General features: G+C 42.1%; 1 protein-coding gene across 1 annotated transcript; it reads right to left on the reverse strand.

Moving 5' to 3' along the window:
* Positions 1 to 4,253: 4,253 nt before the first annotated feature.
* Positions 4,254 to 22,847, reverse strand: LOC109983047 (neurexophilin-1). The gene is made up of 2 exons (XM_020632558.3): positions 22,282 to 22,847; positions 4,254 to 8,773 (listed from the first exon to the last, which is right to left on the reverse strand). The coding sequence occupies exons 1-2, from the start codon at positions 22,336 to 22,338 to the stop codon at positions 8,000 to 8,002; spliced, it is 831 nt and encodes a 276-aa protein (XP_020488214.1). The 5' UTR covers positions 22,339 to 22,847; the 3' UTR covers positions 4,254 to 7,999.
* Between the last annotated feature and the right edge of the window lie 4,389 nt (positions 22,848 to 27,236).

The raw sequence follows: 27,236 nt of genomic DNA on the forward strand, positions 1-27,236 counted from the left end.
CAGCCATAACACACCAGTGTTTTGACTGCACTAAATGTCCACGTTGTGTACCTGCGCTTGTGCTTGTGCATGACCAACTTTATCATACCGAAGCATACCTTTTCCAACCATGCCAGGGCTAAGGAAGTGTACCGTGCTGCTTTACTTTGAAGGTGAAGTGTGCGCAAGGGGAAAAGACTGCCTTGTGTGAGTGCATCCTTAAACAACCTTTTTTGTGGCTGCAGTTTGGTCCTATAGTTTTAGGGAACTGCTGAGCCCGGCAGGGTGCACACATGAGACATTGGTCACCACTAGCCTTTTGTGAAAATTCAAATGCTCACAAAGAAATGTGCTCAGTAATAGAGAGACTGCAACGTCAAGCCTTTCACTTGAGAGATCCCTGTTTGTCTTCTCCGGATAAGAGGCGAAATATAATGAGGAAGAGGAGGCAAATGAAGACTGATCGAGGTGTTGCGTGCTCTCCGCAGCTGAGTCTGCACATCGACGGGTTTGTGATGAACTCGTGCAGCAGCGTTGCAACAATGTGTGCCCAACAGTCTCACATGACAGGTCTGAGGAGGGAAAAAGATGGCTCTGTGGGTGTGAGTCTGCCCCAAACAAAGATAATGAGAAGAAACATGGCAGCCAACGAGGTCTTGCTTTATCAAGAAAGCAGCCTCACAGTATTCAGCACTGGACTGTCAGCAGAAACAGACCTGCAGGAACATGTTTGTGTGTGTGTTTATGTGTGTGCTGGGGCTACTTGGTCGGTAACTTTGGGGTAATATAGGCAGCTCAGGGGAGATGGAGTGCTGCCAGAAGGAAGGCAAGGAGGATGTGTTGGGAGAGATAGAGGCAACACCAGGGCCAAAAAATCCATCAGGCTGCAGTTTTTGAAGGACAGTTTGCCAATGAGAGCCTCTTCCCATCAGCCCCTGAGCTGATCCTCGGCCCGGCCTCAGTGGGAGACAGCTCCTCCTCCTCCTCCTGGGATCACACCGCTCATGGTTGAAGGTTATAAAAATAAAAGTGAGAGGCAAGAACATGCTGTTGAGAGGCAGTGATGGAGAGGTGGAAAAGTTAACCTTTAGCAGTTCTTGTTTTACGTCTCCTTCTCCTTCTCTCTCTTTTCATTCTCAGGTTTATCACCTGATATGAGCGCGTAGCTGAGCACCTTTTCTCTCCACTGAAGAGTTTGGCATAATCACTTCTCAGTTACATGAAAAGAGGAGAAACTGTAACATTTCACACCTCCCTCGCTCCCCCCAGGTTCAATCAAACACACACACACACACACACACACACACACACACACACAAAAAGATGCCGACACACTCCTCACGCACACATCCACACCTGATCGTCTTCTAAGGGAGTGAATAATTACTTTGCCAAAGGGCACAACTGTGATCCCTGGCTGGTATTTAAAGCCTTGTCACTGAATTTAAATTACCCCTCCTCTCCATCGCTTCCTTTAGTTAAGTGGAAATGTCCTTTTCTCGGGCTAATACAGAGATCACAGCCCTAATGTCTCCATCATGGCCTCCAGCTAATACCGCCACACTGCACGACACACATGCCCAGCTTGAATTTCCACATTGGGTGTTGAGGCTTTTTGTCGTCAACCACCATTGCAATGCAAAGTGACTTATCCTGTTGTTGTTTTACAAGTTACAGCAAAGCTTTTACAACCCTCAGTGTTTCTTGTTTGTCTCCGGAAAAAAAAGATTTATAGGAATAACATATTTTGCAAACAGAGGTAGGGGTGTGCTAACTTTTAAGGAGGTGTGTGTGAAATTCTGCCCTTCTAATTATCTTTTTTGCAGTTATTCTCTCCTCTTCCCACCATGTTGTAGCCCTGGGCCATCTGTGCTTTCTTTTTTTGCAAAACCAGCTCTCACTGCCTCCACAATCCCCCCCCCCCCCCCCCCCGCTGCTTCCTCAACCCCTTCACTGCACTATAATTTCCCTCTGTTGAGCATGTGTGCCCTGCGCTGTGTCCAGCCTGGGCAGAAAGCACAGTGACTGGCAGATAGAGGCTGTGCTGCTTCATCATGAAAGAAGCTGCGGGGGCTGAGAGGCCGATCCCATATTTGTCCGTGTTTGTCTCTTCATGATGCTCTGTGGCGGAGACTCGGCCCACCTGCTTGTCCACTCACAGGGCAGAGAGACTATTAAGATGCTGGTGCATGAAACCACTTAAGTGTGTGCTACTAAGTGTGGGTGGGCAGCGAGCACATGCATGTGTACATTTGCTTTCGCACAATTGCGTCCGTACTAAGAGCGTGACCGTGACAGACCCGATAGGCAGTCTAGAATATCAAAGAACATCAAGTGTATTTGAATTCAGCGAGTGCAGCGAGCGGAAGGTTTGATAATAAATTGCATCTGGATGGAGTTGGTATCCAGGTAACAAAAGCTGTAATCCCTCTCTATAAGATCCGAGTCCAATATGATGAGGGAACAGATTGCAGACACACTCAATGGCTGTCTAGAATTTTTGTCATACGAATTATACAAGTTGTTATTCTTGACCACATGTATCACTCTCATATTTCCTTTTTCAAGGCAAAACGCCCCTGAATTCCACATTTACAACAAAGTGAGACACCAAAATCTCTGAAAGCCCAGACTAATGAAATTTTCAGATGGGTTAGCATGCTGACCCCACACGGCTCTTCAAAACACAAAGAGATCTGTAGACACACAAGTCATTTAAATGAAGATTGTGTGTGTGTGTGTGTGTGTGTGTGTGTGCGTGTGTAAAAGTAGAGTAGAAAAAAAGTCATACCAAGAAAATGATTCTCAATGCAGGGTTTACAGATTTTGCCATCAGGGAGAAACCTGTATCATATTAGTTCCAGACGACTGATGAAATCAGATTTCTAATAAGACCTCAATATCACTCTTTTCTCTCTGTGTTTCATCTTGACTCTCATCAAACTTCTATACCGTCTAATCCTTAGTTGATGATTTCAAAGCGTGAAGAATGAGAGCGCCGAGGTTGCGGCTTTCGACTTTCGACTTTGTCAACACTGTTTGCGAGGGGGATGATGTCGCTGCGTGCAATCTCTCTACCGCCAGAGCAGTACCGCACTTTGCGCTGTGACGTGTCATTCTACAAAATGACAAGTTTTTATTACTCTGCAGGATCAAATTTCACACCTCATAACTCTTCAGTCAAAACAGCAGTGTTAACAAGGAGTCCGTCTTCGCTCTTGTTGTCGACTTTTCCCAGACGCATGTTTTCATACCTCAAGGTTATTTTTCGGAGTGTCTATTTATCATTTTAAGCTTCACACGCCTTCTTCCGCCTCCTCATGCTATGACTAGTTATTTTCTCAATTGACTATCGTCCAGCTCCCCATTACTCATACTGAAATGCCCTTTCCTCTCTGAGAAGTTCACACTCTCAAATTGTTTTTCTTTTCCTGGACAACAAAAATTATTCTGTACTTCTTGTAAACCCTTATGTCCGTTATCGATGATTGTTGCCGGCAGTTTTTGCCCTCTGAGCACATGATGCAGTTTTTCATGCGCCATTGTAGACATTTGACCCACTCTGCTGCTCGCACAGATTTCACATTAACCTCAATCCAGCTTCCTTCCAAATTAGATTTCTATTCTTCTGTCTCCGTGTTGACTTATTTTCCTCCCTTTCATCATCTCCGGCAAGGTTATCCCCAGGCAGGAAGCACTTTTATGGGAACAAGGGGGCAGGGAGAGGGGAGGGCTGCCTTTGCCTCCAGCCATGCCGTAATCTCTCTTATTTAAAGGCATGTTGTGAGCTGAATGTTTGAACCCATCCCCTCGTTAACAGTTGTCTGGGATTTAATTAAGAAGTAGAGTGAATTTAATGTCAGTTACATCCTTAAATGAACGGGGAGCACAGAGACAAACAACAAAGAAAGCAAAGAGTGAGAGAGCGGGGAGAGGAAAAGAGAGAGGAGGCTAATTAGGGAATCGAGTTGTGTTCAAGCATCATTTCCAGTTGAAACATTTCCTTCCCCTTCTCTCTTTCAACCCCATTTTCCCTCTCTGCTCCTCTTTTCCCCTTCTGTTTCTTCTCTCTCTGCATGTATATCTGCCAGAGCCCTTAGCACAAAAAAAAAAAACTGTCACATCTTTTCTTTGCCGTAGGCGCACACAGTATGGGTATGCAAATATGAGAAGGAAAAAAAAGAGACTTGAGTATTGTTGACACTCTTCCTACACATAAAGCACAACCAGGTATATTATTTAAGTCTATATCTCCACAATGGAAGTGGTTCAAGTACTTTTTCTGGCACTTTATTGATTTTTAGAATGTTGAAAACCACAGTAAATGCCATCATATCATCCATACAGTATATCATCAATATGACATAGAAAAACAAAAAAACATGAGGAACAGAAAAATAAAACAGACGACCTCCACTTCATGACCCACAGTTAAATACAACTTTATTCAGATCTGAGGACTCTTAGTTTTATATATATATATATATATATATATGTATATTTATCTTTTTGACAGTCCAGTTTTGATAATATTCTTTACTGAGTGGACCAGAGTTCTGCAGCAGTCTCTAAGGCCAAATATCCACATGTCTGTTGGCACTAGATGGGTCAACAGTAAGGCTGCTACAGTAACAACATGGTCCATCATACAGCAACATGACTGACTCATAAACGTAGTCCAGCAGCCTTTTTTTAAGGTCGCCCCGGAGAGGCGGAGAGGGTGGAGTCTCGGTGAGAGTATTGCTGTAAATCTGAGAGGATCGGTAAGGAGCCGGGTGAGGGATTCTTCCGGACGTGTCACACATCATGTGTGCTTCTTGTTTCTACATGAGTTCAATACTCCAACATGTGTGAGAATCCAGCTTCTCTCTGGATGCTCTGCATGATAAAGGGAAAGGGGGGGGGAGTATTGAGGTCACCGGGGGTGCATCTGTGTTGGGCAGTCCGTTGGCATGCTCTCGAGGAGATCTCATGTTCGCTCAATCCAGGAGGCTTATGTGAGATGCTTTGAACATGAGAGAGGAAAATACCTAAACCAGCACAACTTTAAAACTGTGTGTGCACACGCATTTGTTTGATGGGATCCAGATAGAGAGAGAAATAGAAAGAGGAGAAGAGAGGGTAGCTCTCAGTGCTCTGCGTTAAGCTCACAGAGATTAGCCAGCTCAGATCAGTGCTGTGCGCAGGAGGGCGGGCGGGGCAGCGATGAGGAACTACCCACAGCAGGGTTCAATGCCAGGGTAAGGGAGGTAGAGAGGGTATGAGGGTCAAGTCAACCGAGGTCACACATACAGAGGACAACGGCGAGGAGATGAGTAACAGGCAGATGTATACAGAAAGGGCAAACAGAGCTGGAGGATGAGGAAATGGATGAACCATTGACTGTTTAAAAGACGTTGACTTAGCCTTTAAATGAGGTATTTTTAGGGGTTAATTTCCCTGTCAAGAAAATGAAAATTTAGATTCAGACAAGTCGACTAATTGATGTAATGAAATTGAGCACAATTAAACACAGCTAAACAATGTCCACAATCATATTGCATGGTTTAAAAAAAACCAAGATGTCAAACTTTTGGCGTCAAAAAGGTGGTTAAAACCGAGGGGTGATGTCACAAGGCTTTGCCAGCCTCTTTTGTACAGCCAGTGGGATGGATGGAAGAAGAGGCATTGCATCATATTTGCTGGTTTATACGCAATTTATACACGTGCATCCAGCAGTAAAAGAAAAGATTCTCAGACATGTGTCATGCAGTTGGTTTCAGATGCTGCCAATCCCTCATCTATACTGCATGTTCCACTGGGACTCTTTATGTTTACTTTCAAATAAATCCTGCATAATCACTTACTGTGACATGGCAGAAATGAGAGTGTGTCTAGACAAGCTTTCCTGGAGTTGGCGCTCTGATTGATAGTTTCCTCGCCTCGAAAATCGCCTCAGTTTTGCGAGACTCTTGCAGTAAACCAGGAGCCAGATATGTTTTCGGAATCAAATGGATGCATGTAGGAAATATCTCTTTGGACAAACGATGACATGCAAGAGAAAGCAGAGGTTTGACTTAAGCAGCATGTTTCATTCCTGCAGGTGCTGTCAGTCCCCTGCAGAATTGCTCGTGCCCTGCTGCCATTTCTCACGTTGATTTGGTGGCATATGGAGAGGAGCTACCCCCCTCTTTAAGAGTAAATTAAAAACGCAGAGCTCTGATGATCACATTTACAGGTCTTTGTTGCAATCTTTAGCTGCTCTCCTGCTCTCACACTGAGCAGCTGAGAGCATGCATTTATGTCTGGCCTTATGCTTCCCCCCGCAGGAGGACGCTTTCATTCACCGCCCACCTGGGACAACACTGCTTGATATCGGCTTCATCCCCGATATCGTATCAAATTAACATCAAAACGGTTATCTTATCTTGCCGGTTAATGACTCTTCACACCTTTCTTGCAACATTGTTAATGAACTGAAAAGTCATTATGTCCTCATAAGCAGGACAGGGTTAACCTCTCTGCACACATCCTACCTAATTCATAGCTCCACTGTGAGCTCCTCTCCACTGATAATATTTGTGAGAGCAACATGAGATGGGCCAGCCTGTGGCCATTTATCTTAATGAGAGCAGTTAACTCTGGGCCCTGCTTTGGCTGCCAGCTCCATGCTATAAAAAAACCCCAAAAAAACACAACAATCCTTTTGAATTGTCCTCTTATCCTCCCACTGTCTTGATTTTTAGGAATACAATTCGCCCTCTTGTTGAAACCTTAATTAGTTCTAAAGGAGATTAAATTATATGCAATTATTATGATAATATTTTCATTTATTCAAGATAACGGGACGCCGTTAGTGAACACAGCATTTGTCGGGAGAGAGCAATCTCCCGCACACAGTCAAAGTTATCAAGGCGTGAAATCAGGAATCCTGACGGCAACAAAATGTAATCTTTTTCATACAGAGGGGACAATAGAAGGAGCTGCATACTCTACATCTCCTTCTCCACTTTAATTAAAACAGCTCACTGAATCGCTCTCCCTCTCTCCCCCACCTCTCACTCTCTCCCCCTTCTCTCTTTAAGTATGGAGGGCCAATTCTATCTCTATGCAGAATCTAGTTATTTCCTTTGCACTGAACTTGTCTTAAGCCCTGGTCCTAAATCTTTGTTGAGAAAATACTTTTCCTTGGCAATTTTATTATTTTCTTTTCGTCCCTTCTGTCCTTTTTTTTCCCACTGAAATAAAGGTGGTGTGCATGAAGTATGGAGTAATCAGATTTGGCAGGTTGCAAAACCCAACACTACACACTGAAAACGCCATGATGGGATGCTTACATGTGAAATGAAAGAGTTAGAAGAACTGTAAAGAAAGCATTAAAAGCATGCCCAATTGAAAGAAACTTTAAGTGTAACCTAAAAGATCCTGCGACTGCTTACACTTTACATTCATCTGCTCTTAGTACGAGGAAAAAAAGACATTCCTTGGATACAATTGAAAAGTCGTCTATGCCATCACAGTGTACGATGTTAAGTACCGTCATGATGTTTGTAATAAAGTCTGGATTGGTATACAACTCTCTAGTGAGTCTTATCAGAGCATTTAAATGTGTTCTTTTACAGTAAATACTGCCTTGTGTCTTTGCAAAAAGGTGATTAAAAGAACATTCCACATTAACAAATGACTGAATGGAGGACAGAAATAGCTGGCGAGAAAGTTGGCATTACAAAACAGGATTGAGGTAAGAATGTGCATGTTGGCGGTTTTTGAATTTCAGTAGCAGTCCCAGTTAATGAATGCTGCTGTTTAGCATTCCAAATGCCTCTTTGTCTGCATACGGTAGTTTTAGTTTTGCATATATGTTTTTACATCTTACAGAAGTCAGGCTACAAAGAGGGCTTTTTTAAGGTATCTTCAGCCACCGTGGCATTAAGGATGACTCTCAGCCCTGGTTTCCTCCTCTTATGTTGCAGTCACTTCTTCTCACCCTCACTTTTTTTTTCTTCTCCTCTCCCACCTCTCCTCACCCCCTACTAGCACTCTAACCCGAGGGCAGATAGGGCATCTCGTTGTGGTAGTTGTAGTCCGGGCAAACCTTCTGGACCAGACGGTAGTCCGTACTGTAGAAGGAAATGTAGATGCAGATAACCTTGAAAGGCTTGGAGCAGATCCAGGACACGTGGCTCTGGATCTGCTCCTGAAAGCAGGTTTTGGAGGGGTCGTAGTTGCACGGCGACGTGCGCTTGCTGCGATCCACCTTTTCATAGTCCACGCGGCAGTTGAAGATCTTTGAGTCCTTTGGGTAGACCACGCTCTGGCGCTCCAGATCGAACTCAACCGCCTTGACGGGTGGCACCAGGCTCACTGAGATGTTTCCCTGGCCTGTGGAGTTGTGGCGGAAGTAGACGCTGAATGTGCCGTTACCGTGATCCACAATCTTGCCGGTGATCAGCAGGTTAAGCCTCACCGTCTTGATGTTGGAGTAGAAGTCTCCCCAGCCAAACATCTTCTTGAACTTGCCCGTCTTGACGATTGGTCGCCGTTTGACTCTGGAGCTGGAAGCGTCCGGTTTGAGCAGGTCGCTGCCCAACATCTCCCAGAACTCCTGTTTGGAAAACTCCTGCTTGGAAAAAGGGACCGGGGTCCGGTAGGGGAGCTCCAGAGAAGTTGTGTTAGCCGCTCTGCTCTTACTGTGAAGCATCCAGCGGCTCAGGGGCGAGAGTGGCGTCTGCCCACTCAGGAGGCCCACCATCTTGGAGGAGTCGTCTGAAGAGCTCTTGGGGCTAGCAGAGTCGTCTTCTTGACCAAGGGCCACCTGAAGTGTGGGGGTGGTGGAGGAAGGGAATGGAAGAAGAAAACAGAGAAAGAAAGTAGGCAGTTATTAGCGAGGTAGAAAGAAACGTGGACAGAAAAGAAATTAAAGGTCTAATCAATACTTCATTTACCGTCAGTCCTCTACTGGTAGTAGCCCTGACATTCTATCAATGTTATATATATAAAATAAAGGCTGAAATGTTGCAGGTATTGCTATTATTACATTTTTTTGTTTACCTCTGCTGTGGGAGAAAATACTCCTTTATGTCTAGTCTACACAAAGCCGATGTAATTCCCTAAGCTCACCAGTAATGGGCTCATATGCCTCCTTCAAACTACTGCTGAAGCCAGAGGGATCAAAGAACAGATTCAAACAGAAAATCCACGCCAAAACAGAATTCACACAAAGTGTGTTACCTGTGTGGCGTCTGGGCAGTTTAATCAATATTTCTAAAGGGGGGGACCATTTTTCACAAAGGCTGTACTACTCCAGAACAATGAAGCACTATCATTAAGAGATGCTTTGTAGAGTTGTTTCTCCGACAGCAGAGGTTAGAAGTAAATGTATGCTCTTTTAAAGAGTTTTAATGTACCAAAAAGAGCAGAATTGAGGCTATACAACACCAATTTCCTTTTTTTTTTCTTATCTTAAATCTTATTTTTCCTGGAACAAAGTCAGAAAAGGTCACTTGAAAACCTCTAACTGGAGAGCAATTGTTCTTTAATGAAGAAGCACTAAGTAGAAAGTAGACTTAACTGTGTTCCATGTTTTAAAACACAGCTTTTTGTCACTGAAGCACATTTGAGTTGGTCTCAATGCATGGGGGAGAAGTGGTATTGCATTTGTGAGTGTGAATGTAAAGTAATGAGTAAGTACTCAATAGTAACAATATAATATTGGCAGATTCTTTTGAATGATCCATGGAAGTATTGTTATATTTATTGTTATATTTTGACATTGGGGAAAGCACACACACACACATAGGCCAATTGTGTATTTAAAGCGGTAGTAAACATGAACAATAAGTAATGCAAACATGAAAGGCAAGTTGTGTATCTGTGTCTAGTGTGTACTACCCAGGGAGATTTTACAGCCATGCATAATGCATGCATTCCTGTCTGTGCTGTGATCCATCTACTGTCTTGACTGCCAGGGCTTCCTTAAACAGGCTTAGTCTGGATTATTAAGTCTGACTCATTTTTATTCCATTTATGCAGGTTTTTCAAGCTCACTCAGATTTGTTCACTTGCTCGGCAGTCAGTCAGCAATATTGATTTTCTGTCTCCCGAAAAAAAAAAAAAGAAAACGTGCATTTCCTTCCATAACAACGTGGATCGCATTTCAGCTGGCTTTGCGAGAGGGTTTTCCCGCTGAGGTGGTTGCGGTTTGGTGTTTGGACTCACATGAGAGGGCTCCGTTTTTCCCTTAATCTGACCTTTTTTTTTTTACCTCAGAGACCAGGGACCCATTGCTCTAGTTACCTTTCTAATGCAAAGCTAGCAGCCTCAACAAGGACTTCTTCCTTTTTGATGATTCTGATAGTTTCTTTGAGAATCCCAAACTCAGTAATTGTGCTCAAAATTTGCAGCTATTTATTTTAACCCTTTGTATTTCTTTGGTTTTTTGAGTTTGAGCTAAGGACATACATGATGACTTTAATGACAGATACATCATTCCCTGTGGTGCTTATAGAGGACTAGATTGTGTTTGATTTCTCTTCCTCACTGAGCTGGTGGCTGCTGGGCACAGAGGGTAGCTTTCTGCTAGCATAAGAGCCCCTGTGGTGTCCTACAAAAAGCCCCTTTAGGATTCTTGAAAAAATATCTCGCTCTTGATTTCTATTAAACTGCCCCTTACTTTTAAGACCCTGATAACTTTTCCACTTCATAAACAGTGACACTCCTTGTCTTAAGTCACCCAAAAATGGCAACAAAACTGTGTCTGTTGTAACTTACAGATTGAGCCATGCGTCCCTGTCTATCTGAGGCTCGGCTGCAGGAGCAGAAATGAAGTGATTGTGTGAGCATTGTGCTATTGTTATACAGAATATTTCAGTGTCTAGCACTGCTGGAGGAGTCAGATTCAGTGAGCAGTGTCATTGTCAAAGACAAACGAGCTTAAAATGGCTCTGAGGAAATGAAGAAATAAAACAATTACCAATTACATGCAGTGTGGATGTCGACACCTCCATTTTGCCTTTAAATACATTTTTTTGCAGCTTCATGTAATAAGTAGACTGTAGAGTCATTTTTTCACATACCATCTGCATGTTTTTCAACACTAGGGGATCTGCTCAGCAATGCATTGTGAAGGTCAAAGAGGTCAAGAATTTTACAGCAGCAAGCAACATTTTTTCATCATTAAATATTACAACCATCTCTACTTTTCTGCTCCATTCTGAAAATCTGCAAACTGCTACAACTCTCTCGCCACTCTGCGTTTAACTAGGAGAGTATATGAGGTGTAAGATTGAACTATTAGCCAGCTTTTGCTTCTGCAATGTAAGCAGGTTGAAATAGTGTTGAAGCACCCCAGAGTTCCCTGTTGCCTTCATAATCCCAAAAGATGAACGCATTGCTTCATTTCAGTGGAATATTTTCAGAAATTACCATGCATATAAAGATACTGTATTGTTAACAGCTGAGTAATATAATGTCTGCTTTGGGTATTTTTGCCACTCACTCTTTCCTATTAAAAATACAGTGCAAGAAGTCATCCTTTGATGATGCACCACAAATAATAGCTTTTTTTCTGTCGCCAGCATTGTAACATTAGAGAAGTGTTTTAATGAGTTTCAAAAATGTGTAACAGCAGGGTGTTTCAGCAGTAATGCCAAGGGTATGCTGTTCACTGGGTCACACTTAAATATGCACCATCTCCATAGACTTACACAGTGAAGTGGTTCTTTGAAAGGCCACAACAAGTTGCAGGAGACTAAGTTTGTTTCATGAAGCTTGGCAAGATGTATCCCAGCTTTAAGTACTGAAGGCAAAGTGTGGGCGATGGGCAATCGGGTCTTAGTGAGGGGGCGGAGGTTCAGGGTGATTTTGTCATTTGTCATGTGCGCTAAGTGAGTCAGCGAAACGGCTGGAGAGGATGGGAGGTGGCTGCGGGCTCTGTCGCTGTGGCAATTGTGAGTCATTCAGCCTCAGTGAGCACGGGCCCCAGGCCTCTCTCCCAGCAGGGAACGCAGGGAGGGGAGCCATCCGCACAAACCTGCCAGCTCCACAGGCAATAATCAGCCTGTTACAGTGACAGGTACAGCGTTTTAACCCCACCGCCCCTGGTGACTCGAGATCACTATGGCCGTACTGTAGCACAGAGAACAGGGAGCCACTTAACTGGAATCTCAGCCATAACTGTTGCAGGAGCAGGGGACGGTTAAAAAAACGAGTGCCTCAACAAAAACAAGTAGGTTATGTTCCCAAATAGGACCCACACTTTAGTTTACACCTCAAGACTTTACTCTTTATGTTCCTGAAAACAAATAAAAGGTTTGCAGATATTCTACTGTGTAGAGCCGCCCGATATAGCTGTGATGGAACCACAACGTGAAATTAGCAAATGATACATCAGTATCAGCTTGTATGTTCTTGCAGAAAAAAATGCAGAAAATGGGGTGATCATTTTGTTTGTCTGTAGTTTACAATAGCCTCAGCACTGTCTGCAGCACAAAGCTTTTCAGCAGAGCATATGGAAATCGATTTGGCCATATGTATCCATTGTCCTGGTTACCAGGGTGAGGAGTCCACACGCCACATGATTAGTCTGATGAAAAAGAGCTATGCTGACAACACCACTGCCTTTCTGAAGAGTTCAGAGATTTACGACTAGAAGCGATGGGGTCATCCACACATAAAACGTTTTCCTCAACACTTGAACACTTGAAAACAGCAATGGCACAAAGAAATGTGCATTTCATTGTATTTTTATCAGGAGGGGTCTCAAGGCTGTACTCATTATGAGTTAACAAACACAACTTTTACACGAGACTTTTGTCTGTCATGTGTGAAGATAAACAAAGAGTCAACCTTAAGCTCAATCATCATTCTTGTTCTCTATATTGATGAACCAAGGTGCTTATGTCAACCAACATTATCTTCTTCTATAACCTTTCTCAATACTTTAATGACAGCCAAACCAAACCTGAACACAAAAAATGGACACAGATGAACCTCTTTAATTCATGCATAAATGAAAACAAATGTCATAACTTTCTCAAATAATCAAACGAAAGCTTACTGTAGGATGTGTGTGTATGTCTCTATCGTGATGTGTGTAATGGATGCGTGATCTTGAATAAAGTAAAGTGATTGAGTGTGATTGATTGAACACAGGGAACGCGCCTATAGAGCCACCCAGCGGGCCTGAAAGCATGCGCTCATCCCGGCAGCTAACAAGTTCAATAAACACTCCATTTCCTCTGACTGTTGAGTTGAAATCTTCACCTCTAATATAACATCAATTTTTAATTAAAAAACCCAGGCAGTTCCGATTTCTTAAGTGTTCGTCAATGCTTTATTCTTTTATTTTTTATCTGTCTCCTCTGCACGTCTCCAGATCTAATATGCTCACTGCAGGAGACTTCTCTGTTACATGATTAAAGTCTGAAAATGGCTGTGGCCTTATAACTAATTATTCTTCTGGCTAGTGTGAATCCAGGAGGAGGTGAGGGAGAGAAAGGTAATTTCACAAGAAACAAGCCATTTGACTCTTAATGAATAATTTACTCCTTCTTCTTGGGGGTCATCGGAGCTCAGATCTGCAGTGGGTGAACACTGGCACTGAATCTTTTTATTCTAAACTCTTAACTCACAATCTATTCTTTTATTTCAGTGTCCTCATGCTGCGTTCAGCTCATTTTGGACAGATTCACGTGTGTGTGTGTTCCCTGTGGACTCAGGCTCATTTTGTATGCTCAGAGAGAAGTCGGGCTCTGAATTGGCTATCAAATTTTTACATTACAAGATATTGACAAGTTGCAGGGAAGGTGGAAGAGGGGGAGGCAGGGGCGGTTTTTCCCTTGGCGAGAGCGAGGAGAAGAGCAAGGGCTGATGGGACGGAGCTGATTACAGGGCTGAAACAGTATTCACACCTGTCTTGTAAAAGCTGGAAGGACTTTCCATTGTCTCCATGAAGGTTCAAGTGAATGCTGCCTGATCAATGGCTGCAGCCTGATTTATTCAGCTTCTCTGTTGGAGAACGGGAAAGCTGGAAAATCAAAGGCAATGGTTTGACTGTGCAGCTCCCAGAATGAATGTCATTGTTTAAAAGGGCTCAGTTAACACTTATGCATAAGTAAGAGGGAATGAATACTCCATTTGAATTATTACTGGAGTCTTAATAACAGATGTGGTTGTACCCAGAATACTTTGAGACTCAGTCACGTTGGCGACATTTACATGCCTGCCAGATGTGTCTCCATTTGTATGGTGAGCACGAACGCATCCTCGATTGCTTTGAAGCTCCATCTAACATCACAGGTTGCATTCAAAGTACAAAGCCTCCAAACGCATACGCAGCTGCCACACAGCTCGGACAGCAGTGAAAAGTGTCACAGCAAGCCGCTTCCCTATGCCCAACTATTTTGTCCTGTCTAGCTTGAAACAGATAAAACCACGTGAGCAAGGAAGTTAAATCTGATCGCAAGTGCTTACTTGTAAAACATTCAAAACGCTTCCTGTCAGCAGGTGTGAACCGCAGTCCAGCTCAAATAGACGATAAGACACCAGAGAAGCTGCTGGCCTTGAGCTTTTAAACTAACATGTTCTCACTTTTCAAATCTGCCCTTTCCAAAAAGATGGCAGCATTTGTTTAAATGACTTTGAGTAAATTCTGAGAGCAGATGATCATTGATCATATTCGCCAATTTCCTCTGACTTCGGGCACAGGGTGGGGAGCTCAAACGAACCATGACGGATGTATGTATTACTATTTTCCAAGTTGCTTTTTTGAATAAAGAAATCTACCCAATTATAACGATTTAGCAACTTTTAGCTAGATCAGTATCTGAGAAGACATTTACGATGAAAATCTGGAGGGATGTCCTGCCGTCTTTTAAGTTAATGTAGTCATTAGCTATAAGTCAGACGACAGCCAACGTTAGCATTTAGCCAAGTGCTATTTCATTTATGTTTGATTGAAAGTAGCTGAAAGCTCATTGTACTGTAACTTTAGCTAATGTAACGTTAGCTTGGAGATGATGGAATGCTAACATTTGTTGAGGTCTTTCTATCACTTTTGGGTTATCAAATGTGTGTTTTTTTTTACTTAAAATATTGCCATATGTCAAGTGATAATCCATTTCTGTTTAACTTGAGAAGTGTTAAAAGTTATAACACTTGTCAGATACTAATAACCTGGAACACAACAGAACAACATTATGAAAAACATTTGAGCTTCTCACCTTGAGCGTGTTGTCAAAGGAAAATGGCCACCGTATAAAAACGGCAAATGGGTTTGTTGGTTTCTTTAATCATGACTGCAGTTTTTCCATAACCTAACTAAGAAGCAGAAATGATCTAAAGCTTGCTAGACCTTAAATATAGAGGCTACAATGAAAGTTCTAGTTTGGGACACTTTTAAAACACTTGTGTATTTATTTAATGAAATGACAAAAATTCAATTTTGTGCTTTAGGTCATCAAACTTCTCACTAATTGAAAACAGCACAGATCTTAACGGGGTCAATGTGATTTGGGGCGTAAACAATCGCACCACTGCTCATACTGACATTTCCTGAGGTAATAAAGGTTGAAATTAATTGCCAGTCATTGCTGTCCTATATTCTGTAACACTGCATTTTCAGTTCAATACAAAAATCCCTCTTCTCTGCAAAAAGGAAAATGTTCCTATTATCCTTTTCCTTAAAGGTTCCGCTTTCAAGCCCAGCCAAAATCCCTGATCTTTGTGGCTTTGCAGCGCTTTAATTGGAATCCCCCCGCAAGGACCCTCAGCGTGCCTCGCCTGGACATGTGCACCACCCTGACCCTGAAAATCACTGAAGCCTCACCGGGCAAGCACGCTGGTGAACTGCACACTCCATGTTCATTCACGCAGAACAGACTGTTTACAGATTGTAAGAGAATTGAGAATATAAATGGACTTTAGCTCTGGTGTTTTATCCAGCGGCTGCAGTCACACCTCTTTGAGGTCAGCGTGAACCACAGGGGCCTGCGGCATCAGAAAAGCTCATTGACAGCCTGGTGTTCCCCCCTTTTAATAAGGCCAACCTCCCCTGCTCCCACATCGCCTTCTTCTTACGTTGTTTGGATGCTTTCAGATCTTGAAACGATAAAAACGTCTCTCTATATTGACACTGTCTGTAACGTTTTCACACTGCAGTAGAAAAACCTTTACTATTGTCAGTTCTTGCAGAAGCTCTGTGAAAATTAAAACATCTGTTATGGATTTTTTTCCATCCTTAGTTATTCCTCTGTGTGAAAGTCAAGCGCATCTTTATCTGGATCCCTCGGGAGTTACACCCACTCATTCCACCCAAGGCTACGAGTCATTTTTCTTTAAGCTGTGCTCTGTAATCCACCCTTCACTATCGGAAACCAGCAGCGAAACCTACATATATTCTTCCAGGATTTACTCTGTCTCCCTTGCAGTCTTATAGGGAGCAGTGCCACAGTAAATTGTGCGGCGTTCGGAGCAGACAGAGTATTCCGTCTCAGGACAGCTCGGCGCTTCAATATGAAGGGCTGTCAGTGTGTCAGGGAGCATGCTTTCTCTCTGTCTGTCTCTCGCCGTCTCCTTCTATGTCTGCTGGGAGCCTGAGGGGGGAGGGAGGGGGGGAGAGAGATGTTGAAGACAAGGGGGAGGGAGAGGGAGGAGGAGGGGGGGGGGGGGGCGTCCCCGGCTGAGGTGAACCTCTGGGGTCATTCTCGCTGTGGTCGTGAATAACTCAATCTGTTTTACAGCACAGGCAGGAGCCACAAAGGTGGTCCGTTATGACAGAGGTAGAGCTGCTCATCCGCTGCTACTTCAGGGTCATGTATTGGATTCATGTTAATCATTGTTGGTTTCATGTTTGATCATTGGCTCTGTATTTGAACTATACAAAAGTAGCAACTATTGTCAAAAGTAATGCTTGACAACATTGAAAAGGTGCGTATTATGATTATAAGGACACATACTTCAACCAAGACACGATTCATTTTTGCTTCACAATGTCGCACATTTGTTGAAGTTTGGCAGAGCAGGAGTTCTAAGCTTGGACTCCTCTCCAGCACTGTTTTACTTTAAACTTAACTTAACAAATATTTGACCTTTTTGCCATTTCTCTGCCTACATAATCTACCAGGAATTGTTTTTTGTTTTTGTTTTAAATGTGTTGCCTTTGTCAAAGCATTGAGCTTCTCGTGATTTGGGTATTGCACTCGGCCGTTTAACAATCTTGACAACATCACAATTTATTGGACAGACCCAAAATGAATATTATGTCGCTATCAGTTAGAAGTATCATATGCAATGAGTTGTACTACTACGCATATATTTAGATCTGATATAAAGTGTACAAGCATGCTTATAAGTTGTTGTTTTTTTAACTCTCTGGGAAGATGTTCTCAAAAGTTGACAAAGACTTCTGGATTCTTAATCTGACATTTTTGACACGAGTATTAACTTAACATTATGCTTTACTCAAATGTTCTGTGGATCAACTTTAAGTGAAATCAATCAATTATTGCTGCTCTTAAACACAGAAGATACTTTATTGTCATGTGATCCATTTAACAAGCGTTATTGGTTAAATGGGCCTCAACAGGGCTTCTGTCAACAAAATGATGGGAGAAGGATCACGTTTTTGTTTTCTCATCCAAGCTAAATTGCATTAAGTCTGCATATATCACCAATTTAAGACAAAATCAAGACAACTTGTTACATCGAATTACTACAACAAATCACATCCCTTGTCTTGCACTCATTCCATCAGAACAATTATACTCTCGGATTGCCAAATAAAATGAAATGAGTTTTCTTACAATTGAATGACAGTTTTAAAAATGTATTTAAGATATAAATCAGTTCATTTAGTCTGGTGTTTTATGTTAATCAAACAAGCAATAAAGTGTGTGTTATTCTGCATCTGATCAAGAAGAAGCCACAACCTGATGAGGGGAGGGGGGGCGTTATGATCCTTTCTAAACTCACAGGGAGACAGAAGTCACCCTCACAATAAACCATTCCTTTGCTTTTGTATCTGTTCTCTTTGACTGAAATTCCACGTTTATGAATGACTTTTGAGTTTCCTGCGTTGTGTGTGCGTGTGTGTGTGTGTGTGTGTGTGTGTGTGTGTGTGTGTGTGTGTGTGTGTGTGTGTGTGTGTGTGTGTGTGTGTGTGTGTGTGTGTGTGTGTGTGTGTGTGTGTGTGTGTGTGTGTGTCTGTGTGTGTGTGTTTGTGTGTGTGTGTGTGTGTGTGTGTGTGTGTGTGTGTGGGCCGTAAGGAGGAGACGAGAAGCTTATGAGCTCTGACAGGCCGATTGCAACGATGATGGGAGAGAGGAAGACTCTAGAGAGTGAGAACGGCAAAAAAGAAGAAAAAAAATTAGTATTCACTCGGCGGCTGCTGTATCACATTTGCGTCTGCGTGCAATATGTGCCGTATGAGACGGGGAAGGTTTTCTCTATTTGTTTTCTCAGGATTTAAGGTGGTATCTCTGCTCAGCTGGGGGATGAATCTTGGTGGACAAGGTCAGCGACCCTGCGAGGAGGACAGGTATCTAAGAAACATGAATGTGAGAGATTGTGGCAGGCCAAAAAAAATAGAGAGGAGTCTGATGTGGTTGGAATGACCTCTTTTTATTAAACTTGCAGTTTTGTGTTGTTGTGTAGTTTTGTTGAGATTTACCTGCCTTTTTAAATCTCAGTTGTTGTTGTAGTGCTGTTATGATCCATCACTGTTGTGCTTTCTGTGCAGCCTCATCACAGAGTATTCTTTTGTTTTTAATTGACATGCTGTGCTTAAACAAATGACTTTCCGTGCTGACAGCAAAGTCAAATGAAGTATGGCAGTAAAAGTTGAATAAGTGTTTCGATGCTGATTTGCACAAGCTTTGTGTTTTCTTTATTTTTAACATTACCTACATTCAGAGAGAAGAGCATAGAGAGAGTAGAGCATAAACCTAAGAATATGTTTGATTAGTTTCCAGGAATGTAATCTGCAAAAAAAAAAGGTAGAGCAGCAGAGGTGCAAGCATGATGACCATGTCTGCATCTGTACCAAAAACAATCACAGGCAGCATAAAGCCTGCGCGTCACTCACGGCCACACGGAGGCTACCTGAAGCTCGTCATTTCTAAAACATTCTGTAGTGAAAGAGCAGCTGTGAGTGTGCATGGAGGACCGGGCTCCACATGAAGGTTACAGGAGAAGCAAGGCCATAAAACTGCACACACACATAGAAAAAAAAGATGCACTTTTGTCGGAAAGTGTAAAGAATGTGTATTTTGTGCAAACATTAACACCTCCTTGTGCACTCTTCTTTGAGAAATAGGAAATAACACTTTATCCAGACATGTTGATGAAGTGCAAACATTTACTCCGAGGTAAAGTGGGGTGATTCAGAGTAATTGAAGGGTGGGGGGGAGTGCAGACTAGTTCAGTGCCCTGTTCAGGGTCACTTCATTCTTCATTTAATAGTTATTCCGATTATTAAACATTTTGTTCACCTCATTCCTGCAAGAATTCACCGGCTGCTCTTTAGGATTCAGATTGTCAATCTTGTGCCATACTGCAGTTGTAATTATGTGTGGATTAGGCGTATTTTCTTGGATGTTTTTGAGCAGAAGGGAGAAAGAATGTGTCATGACTGTCAATGAGGCAGATGTTTAACTTTTCTTTTCTTTTTTTTTGCTCTATATCAGCTTCATCTTTACCTCACTCACTGACTCACATTTGCTTTGCCTTCACACCTCTCTGCACCTGCTCTGTCTGTTTTCAGCGTGTGAACTTATCTCATAAAGGCACCTGTCTCTCCTCTGCATTTAGTGCGAGCTCAGTTTAGCTTGTGTCTGTTACTGATGGCCTTATGAAGACGTGTTTTACACATATCGCTTAATCGATCGTAAGGAAAGTAAGGAAAAATAATCAGCAATAATGTAAATAATCAAAACCTTTTCATGCATAAATTGCCCAAAAACCCTTTTCCCATCTTTACCAACAACTGAATCTTAACCGAAAGCCCAGTTTGAGTCAAAGGTTCCTCTTAAATACTCCAGAAATGATTCACTTCATATCAGCGACTTGGCTCACTGAAACAAATCCAGCTCGCAGAGATGAAAAATAACTCCAAAACATAACTTCTCAAGCAGTCAATTATACAATTGAGATGGTTTATATTATTCATAAGCCTCCATTGGAATCAGAATAATTAACATCTGAAACAGATCATTCATCACCCATACAGCAGGCAGAGCGGCACCCTGTGCTAACAGTTGACTGTATGAGGAGTCGTTGGGGAAAGGCCCCTCGAGACCTGCGGCCTCCATTACAACCTAAATAATCCAGATTGGATTTTAATGCATAGTCAGTTTATGTGATTATTAATCACGGCTCTGTTCCATAATAAAAAAGTTACTCCATTTATTAATTGCTGTATAATTTATCAATGTCACGGGGCTAATGAATTACCCAGAATCTCCTGCTGAGGGACGTCATGTACGCTTTTTTTTTAGAGATACATGGTCTGCAGAGGGAGAAAAAACCCCAATTAATTTCACTATCATTAGGCACAGACCTTCAGTGTTACAGCAGCCAGCAGCCCTGCAGCACATAAAAATGCTCCCAGACAACACAAGAGTGCGTGTTAAGCCTATTATCCCACACTCTTGTATCTAGTTATACAACGGCTGAAAAGGCGCTCATCCCCCCATATTTTAAATCAGCGTGTGGTCTCTTCTTCCCTTGCAGATCTGTTGAATGAGCTCCGTCTCAGTCAAATAAATCTGTGTGTGTTTAGTCTTTCACTCTCCAATGGGCCATTACTTTACCCTGAGCACCTCAATAATACCTTAATATGAAAAGCACAAGGTCGTCCTTGAAGGGACCCAGACACAATCGGGGGTGCATCAAACAAGCACACAACTTCACTTTAACATTTCCTCTGACTGTACTTTTTATTCTTTCTTTTTTTTTTTTGGAGCTGGGCCCCTGTGCTACTCAGCCCGGGGCTTTCCGAGCAGAAGGATGTTCCAGTTTTTCTCTCCTGTGAATCAAGAGCGGATTTCTCATTAAAGGCTGCTTTTTAATAAAACTGCAGGCAAACATGAAAGAGGAGCTGCTGATCCAAATTTGATTGTAAGGTTACATAACGGTGGGAAGTATTCATTAAGACTACAGAAACAGCTCAACATCTGGTGTTATAAGTCAGTGAAGGGCCTGAGGAAGGCGTTAAGATTTAGCTAGTTGACTTTTTTATTTAAACTGTTTTTTTTTTTTTTTTTACCTCTAGATATTCTTATCTATAGATATTCTGGTCTGAGGCGTCACTTACTTCAAGGTTACTTCACCACAGTATGAATTCTGTATTTGATCAAATTTGACTCCAAAGGGGAGAGTCCTCAGACTTCACCAAAGAAGAAAAGCTCTATCTTTCTGTAGATGTTTGACATGATAAATCCTCTATCTTAAATGTAATCAAAAAAAAAAAAAAGCTGATGGAATATTGAGTCTTAGTTTTTTTGAGCCAGATGTGTGGGCTGATGCTGTATAGCCGACAGTCATGTACCCTGACACGAGATGAAATAAACTTGATTCACTGAATACAAATCAAACCGAAGCTCTGGCATTCTTTTTCTAAAATATTTCTGCATTGTTTGTTTTGCCTCTTGTCATCTTTTTTTTTGTGCCTAAAAGCGGATGGCTGCCCTAACCTCTACTGTCATTCATTTTGCATTTTCTTATGTAATCATTTAGGAGAAAACTTTAACATGCAGTTACATACTTTTCATGGGCACAATAAGTAGGATGAATAATAAGTGAAATCACTGATGTGGATACAAATGCGCAAAGCTCAGGATACACTGATGACGGACAGCGGCGGCACCGTGCGATACACACGCTGCCAGCTCGAGTGTCCGCAGGGAATAGTGACAGTACAACTTGCCGTACCTGAGCCGATTAGGGTCAAAGTGAATGTTATTGACTTCATTATTCTTAATTATGGCTGAAATAAAACAGAAGTTTGCAAAAAAGAAAACAAGTAGTGGAACAGCACTGCAGACACGAAATATCTCTGCATCTCTGAGAGAAACACCAACGACCTGCATGTGTCTTCATTCATCATTTCACCTGCATCATTGCAGCTGTCGGTGTTTATTTCTGCATGTTTATAAGCACAGTTACGTATACTTCAAATCTGCGAGTTTAGAAGTTTTGGGTATTAATGGGTTGCGGGCACCGTGTCATTCCCGGTCGCGCAGGTAAAAGGTGTTGCATGGATGACGAAAATGATAATTTTGGAACAAGATGCATGCAGTTAGCAGTGTGACTTCACTCGTTTCTTACCAAACAAGCGGTTCCGTTGAGGAGGAGCAGGATGAAGCCGCGATTGGGACGCATCATTCCGGCGCGTAAAAACCCTCAGCTCCACCTCCCCGGTAGCAAAAAGCAATACTATAACAAAAAAAAAAAAAAAAAAAAAAAAAACTCCTGCACACGGGCTTCTCCTCCTTCAGGAAGATGCTCTCCCTCCGACACCGGATCCCTCTCTGCTGACGCACGGTCCCATGTCCAACACAGGATGAGCTGCAGCTTCCAAAAACCTTAAAACTACCTGGGCAACCCCTTTTCTTTTTTCTTTTTTTTTTTAGCTGTTCTTGAACCGATCCCGGGTTTGAGTCAGATTAGTTGTGGCATGAGAAATCCATCAATACGCAGCAGACTGTTAACATCCAAGCAAACAAATGAAGGGATCCCAGCTTGGAGAGAAACGACTGAGAAGTGTGAAGATCATATCTGGAGTGGAGATCCTGAGCTGCAGCCTCCTGCACAAACTGAGCGATGCTGAGACTGGCAAGAGCGAACACACACGTTTTTAACAGTTTCTACTCCCTCTCTCCTCCTGCTGTGTGAGCCTCTCTTTTTCTCTCTCCCCTTTTCTCCCTCTCCCCCCCCACCCCACCTCCCTTATCCCTACAGTATCTCTCTCTATCTATCCTGTACCTCTTGCTTTCTCACTTTCAATACTTTCCCACTTAACTCTTGCTGAAAATTAAGAGCAATTAAAGGACACACACAATACCACCACACATATTCTACCTTTACCTGTCTCTTGTTCTTTTTTCCAATCCCTTGCCTATATTTATGACACGTTTTTAACCAATCCACTCATAGCATTTCTCATCACCAAGCCTTACATAGATTCGTCACTTGTGGGTGGAAAAGACGGAGTCCGTTTTCCCATCATAACTGTCACAACAAACAGCAGCTCCCATGTCGTACTAAGGAATCCTGATCCTCCTGAAGGCTAATACAATCCCACTGTTTGTCCAGCTAGTGAGGGGAATCGATGGATGCTGTGAGCTGACCGTCTCCTCAGCGGGGTGTGATTAATAAAGACTTTCCCCCCAATAACACACAGTTCATCAGGAGCAGGTTAATGGACTGAAATGCAAGATATCGCTATGCAGGCTTCCCCGGCTCCCAAAGGCTCCATTTCTGCTTAATTAGCTTCATAGATGGGCTTTTCCCCCTACTTTCTTTCCACTCTCCGCTCTCCTTCTAACTAACATCTTTATCGCTCCGTCACCAGGTCAGCACCTTTTCTATCACAGCGATTTTGTCTTTGGATCAACCCCATTTCAAACCCTCTTGATCTGCTGCTTTTTCTGCACCTGCTAATAAAGCGTGTTGCTGTTATCTGATTGCTGCCGGTGGAAAAGGGTTAATTGATCTGAGTTCGAGGGTTAATTGGTTGAACAGGAGTAACGCTGAGGGATCTGACCTCTGGAGGTGAAAGGGTCAGGGCCTCTGAGGGGTCACCAAAGGAGAGGAGGGGGGGGGGGGGGGGGAGGGGGCTGTTGATCCTGTGTGACTCAGACATGAAAGAGTTTGGGTGCAGGGAAGTCTTTTCTTCCCCTCAGACTGTGGCCACATGTATTCCCTGCTCATTATCATGCAGTAGATGCTGATGAAAGATGGGAATGAGCTCATCGACTTAGAAGGTTGCCTGATGTCTCTCTCTCTCTCCCTCTCTCTTGCTTTTTTTTTTTTAGATTATTTCAGACTCCAAACTTGCCGTTGTATAATTCCAGCCAGCATGTTCAGTTGCCCAGGGTATGAGGGAGCTCTTTGGGAGAGGAAACAGCAAACTCATAAAGGGAGATCCGCTCCCCGGCCCACAATCTGAAGAAAAACAGCAACCATAACAAAACGCCTTTTAAAACGCAGCACGTTCATACACACACAGACACACACACACACACACACACACACTCACTCTTGCACATAATTACAGGGCCCTAACTCAGTCTGTTTGCTCTCTGGGGACCAGCAAAAGCAAGCGACTGCTATTTTTTACTCACTTGAAAAAAATAAAAAATAAGGCGGTGTGGATGCTAAGATACCCATCATTTGACATCCAGGATCGACTTATCTTAATGTCATTTCACAGACAAGTCACATCAGTGTGACAAATATGAATCCGTGTTTGTGTATTTCCTTTTTATTCTGCGCTCCTGCCAAACTCCAACAATTGTGCTCAATCATTGCATTGCTTGACACGTAATCCTATTTCACAGTATAATTCAGTTTGAATGAGGAGCTGCAGGCAGCAGACAGCCCTGTGAGATGTCAGAGGCCGGGACAGCACTGTTAATACATGAACATGGGCTGCCCTCTAGTGTCCTCAGGAGGAAAATCGTTATTAGAGGAGGTCTTTTAAAGGTGCAGTTACCGAAAAATGTCAAATGAAGCAATTTTATATCTAGTATTTCTATATTTATCATGCAGGTGGTTTTGGTTTGGGAATATTTTTACGTGAGATAAAAAAGATAGTAAACATTTTTTTTCATTGTTAAATCTTTACATTGAAAACTTTGAGAATGTTAAGTGTCTATTTTCAGGAGAAAGTCTTATTTCTCTGAGTTATTTACAGTACATGAAACATTGTCAATAGTTTTTAGAGGGATTGTGGATATTTTGTCATTTTAAATATCTGCTTCTTTACAATGTCGCTCTGGGAAATCACTGAGTGTTTGAGTGCACTTTGATTGACCTTTAGATCACTCTACACTCACTGTAATTAAGTGAAAACTTTGCAGACTTTGTTCAAGTAAATACCCCGTAATGCAAATTGTTTTACATTTCTCACTAACTACTAGCATTGCATGCTAATAACAGTAATGCAATTAAGCAATGTTATGTTTGCTAATGCTATTCTATGCTTCATTTGGAGGCAATTTTTTTTATTTTTTAATCCTACAAATGTATAAGGAAACCAATCCGGTTTATTATCCCAAACGGAGTCTAAAATGTCAAATGCAAACTTTTTTTTTTACACCACATGTGTAGAAACAAGTTGAGGACTCTCATACACACACAGATAACACAGATGGCATCAATTGAAGTCTCAGGATTATAGTGCAAGCAAGTTTATTTTATTGTAATTCCATGTCTAACATACAAACAGTGGAATGAAAATGCATTTCTCTGGACTAGTTTGCTAACACAAAATACATAAATAAATAACTCGCCTTATACAAACATAAAGAGACTTGAGCTATGTTTAAATAAAAAAGTGCATTCAGTTTAAGAATTTAAATGAGGAGTACAAGAACATGTAAAACACTGAAAAAGAGATCTGTGGAGCATTAACTTTGCAATGTGTTAGATAAATTCCAACGCAGATGATTCACAGAATTGCTCAACATTTGACCTGGACTCTGTTTCTGGAAAGTCATTTGGTGTTTAAACTGTTAATCTTACGTGCTCTAAACAAGATTAGCTGGGTTGCATTCACCTTATTTATCATGCAATTAGCGTTACAAATATTCCCATCTAGTATATCAAAACCTGATAAAATCATACCAGAAATATGTGGATACCACTGATGATAAGTGAGAAACTGTTTGTTTTAATTTAAGGTGCACTGCCCCTAAGTACCCCAAATGATCATGTTTCCTTGACCCATGTCGTAAAACTTACATGGATTCCATTTTGTGTTGCTGTTGCATTTATCTAATGTTTCACATAATTTTTGAAAAATGATCTCAATCCATATGTGGCGCACATGCATGTTGAACTAGCACCAAGTTGCCACAATGCAACAGCATGCATCCAGATGCGATTGAAGAATAGGCAATGAGTGATATCTCCAACAGCCACTAGGGGCTGCTGTAAGAACAGGAAAGCAATACATTTCTTTTCTCTGGGCTTTTGGAATTCCTGAAGGTATCAATGACCATCCATCACATATGAGAGATAGTTGACAACATAAAAAGTGTCTTTCAGCGTTTCTTCTCTCCGTGTGTATAAGGGTTGAAAAGAAAGAGATTTGGCCGCTGTTACTGTTTAAATACATACAAAAACTATCAAGCTCCAATTTGTCTCGACTTAGTCTAAAGTACAATGCTATCTTAATCTTAAGATTGCAGAGCATATAGACAGAGAGCGAGACAGTTTTGTCAATAAATGTCAGAGAACACCAGCAGTTACTTTTTCTTTCTCTGCCCGCTCTTTTTCTGCCTGCTCTCTGCTTCTACCTCAATCCATAATCTTCAGAGATATAAATATACAACAAAGTTCAGGATAACAGTGGGCTGATTGAATCTCCACCATAGAGCAGTCAGTCATCTCATCCTCTTCTAATCAATATTTTTCTTGAGAAGAGCACAGGGCACGATAAGAGAGGAGAGATGCAGCAGTGATGACAGACTTTGGCACTGGAAACATGCAGGGTTGGGGGATGATGGGAGGTTTAAATGTGGATTGAGGGATAAAAAGAGGTCGGGATGGATAGGAGAGAATCAAATCTCCTACTCTTCAGAGGTCTACACACTCAGGATCCATTAATCCTACTGAGATTCCGCTTTTCTTTTTGTTTCATTTCCCCCTTTTGTAAGAAAAACAGAGTCTATAATGTTCATTTTACTTTGCCATTCAGATATTCACATACAAACTATTGAAATATTACTTTTCGTAAAATAAATGTGATTATTTGTACTTTACAGCTCTTTCTGAAGTTAAATATTCTTGCCCTAGCTTTGCTTCGACTTCTGATGTTAATGTTAAATGTACCGCAGAGGGTTAATTAAGTTGCGGGAGAGGCCAAGATAGCATTTTGGTCTTCCTTCTTTATAATTCTGCATCTTATTTTCCTTTCCTTCAGAACACTTTATTACTTCCAGACCCAGACAAATGTCTCAGACACAGAAGCCATCAAAATAGTCCTTTGCAGCAAAGCCTTCCGTGTTGCTTCTAGGAAAGATTGTTGGCCCACTGTTGGTCCAAATCTGTCAAGC

The sequence above is a fragment of the Labrus bergylta genome, chromosome 16 (assembly GCF_963930695.1).
Source record: "Labrus bergylta chromosome 16, fLabBer1.1, whole genome shotgun sequence".
NCBI lineage: Eukaryota > Metazoa > Chordata > Actinopteri > Labriformes > Labridae > Labrus > Labrus bergylta.

What these genes read in the sequence shown, in the direction of transcription:
- LOC109983047 (XM_020632558.3), bottom strand. Translation starts at nt 22,338, where the DNA reads ATGATGCGTCCCAATCGCGGCTTCATCCTGCTCCTCCTCAACGGAACC. An exon ending in TCAACGGAACCGCTTGTTTG is followed by an intron (nt 8,774 to 22,281) that starts GTAAGAAACGAG and finishes CCCACACTTCAG; the next exon opens with GTGGCCCTTGGTCAAGAAGA.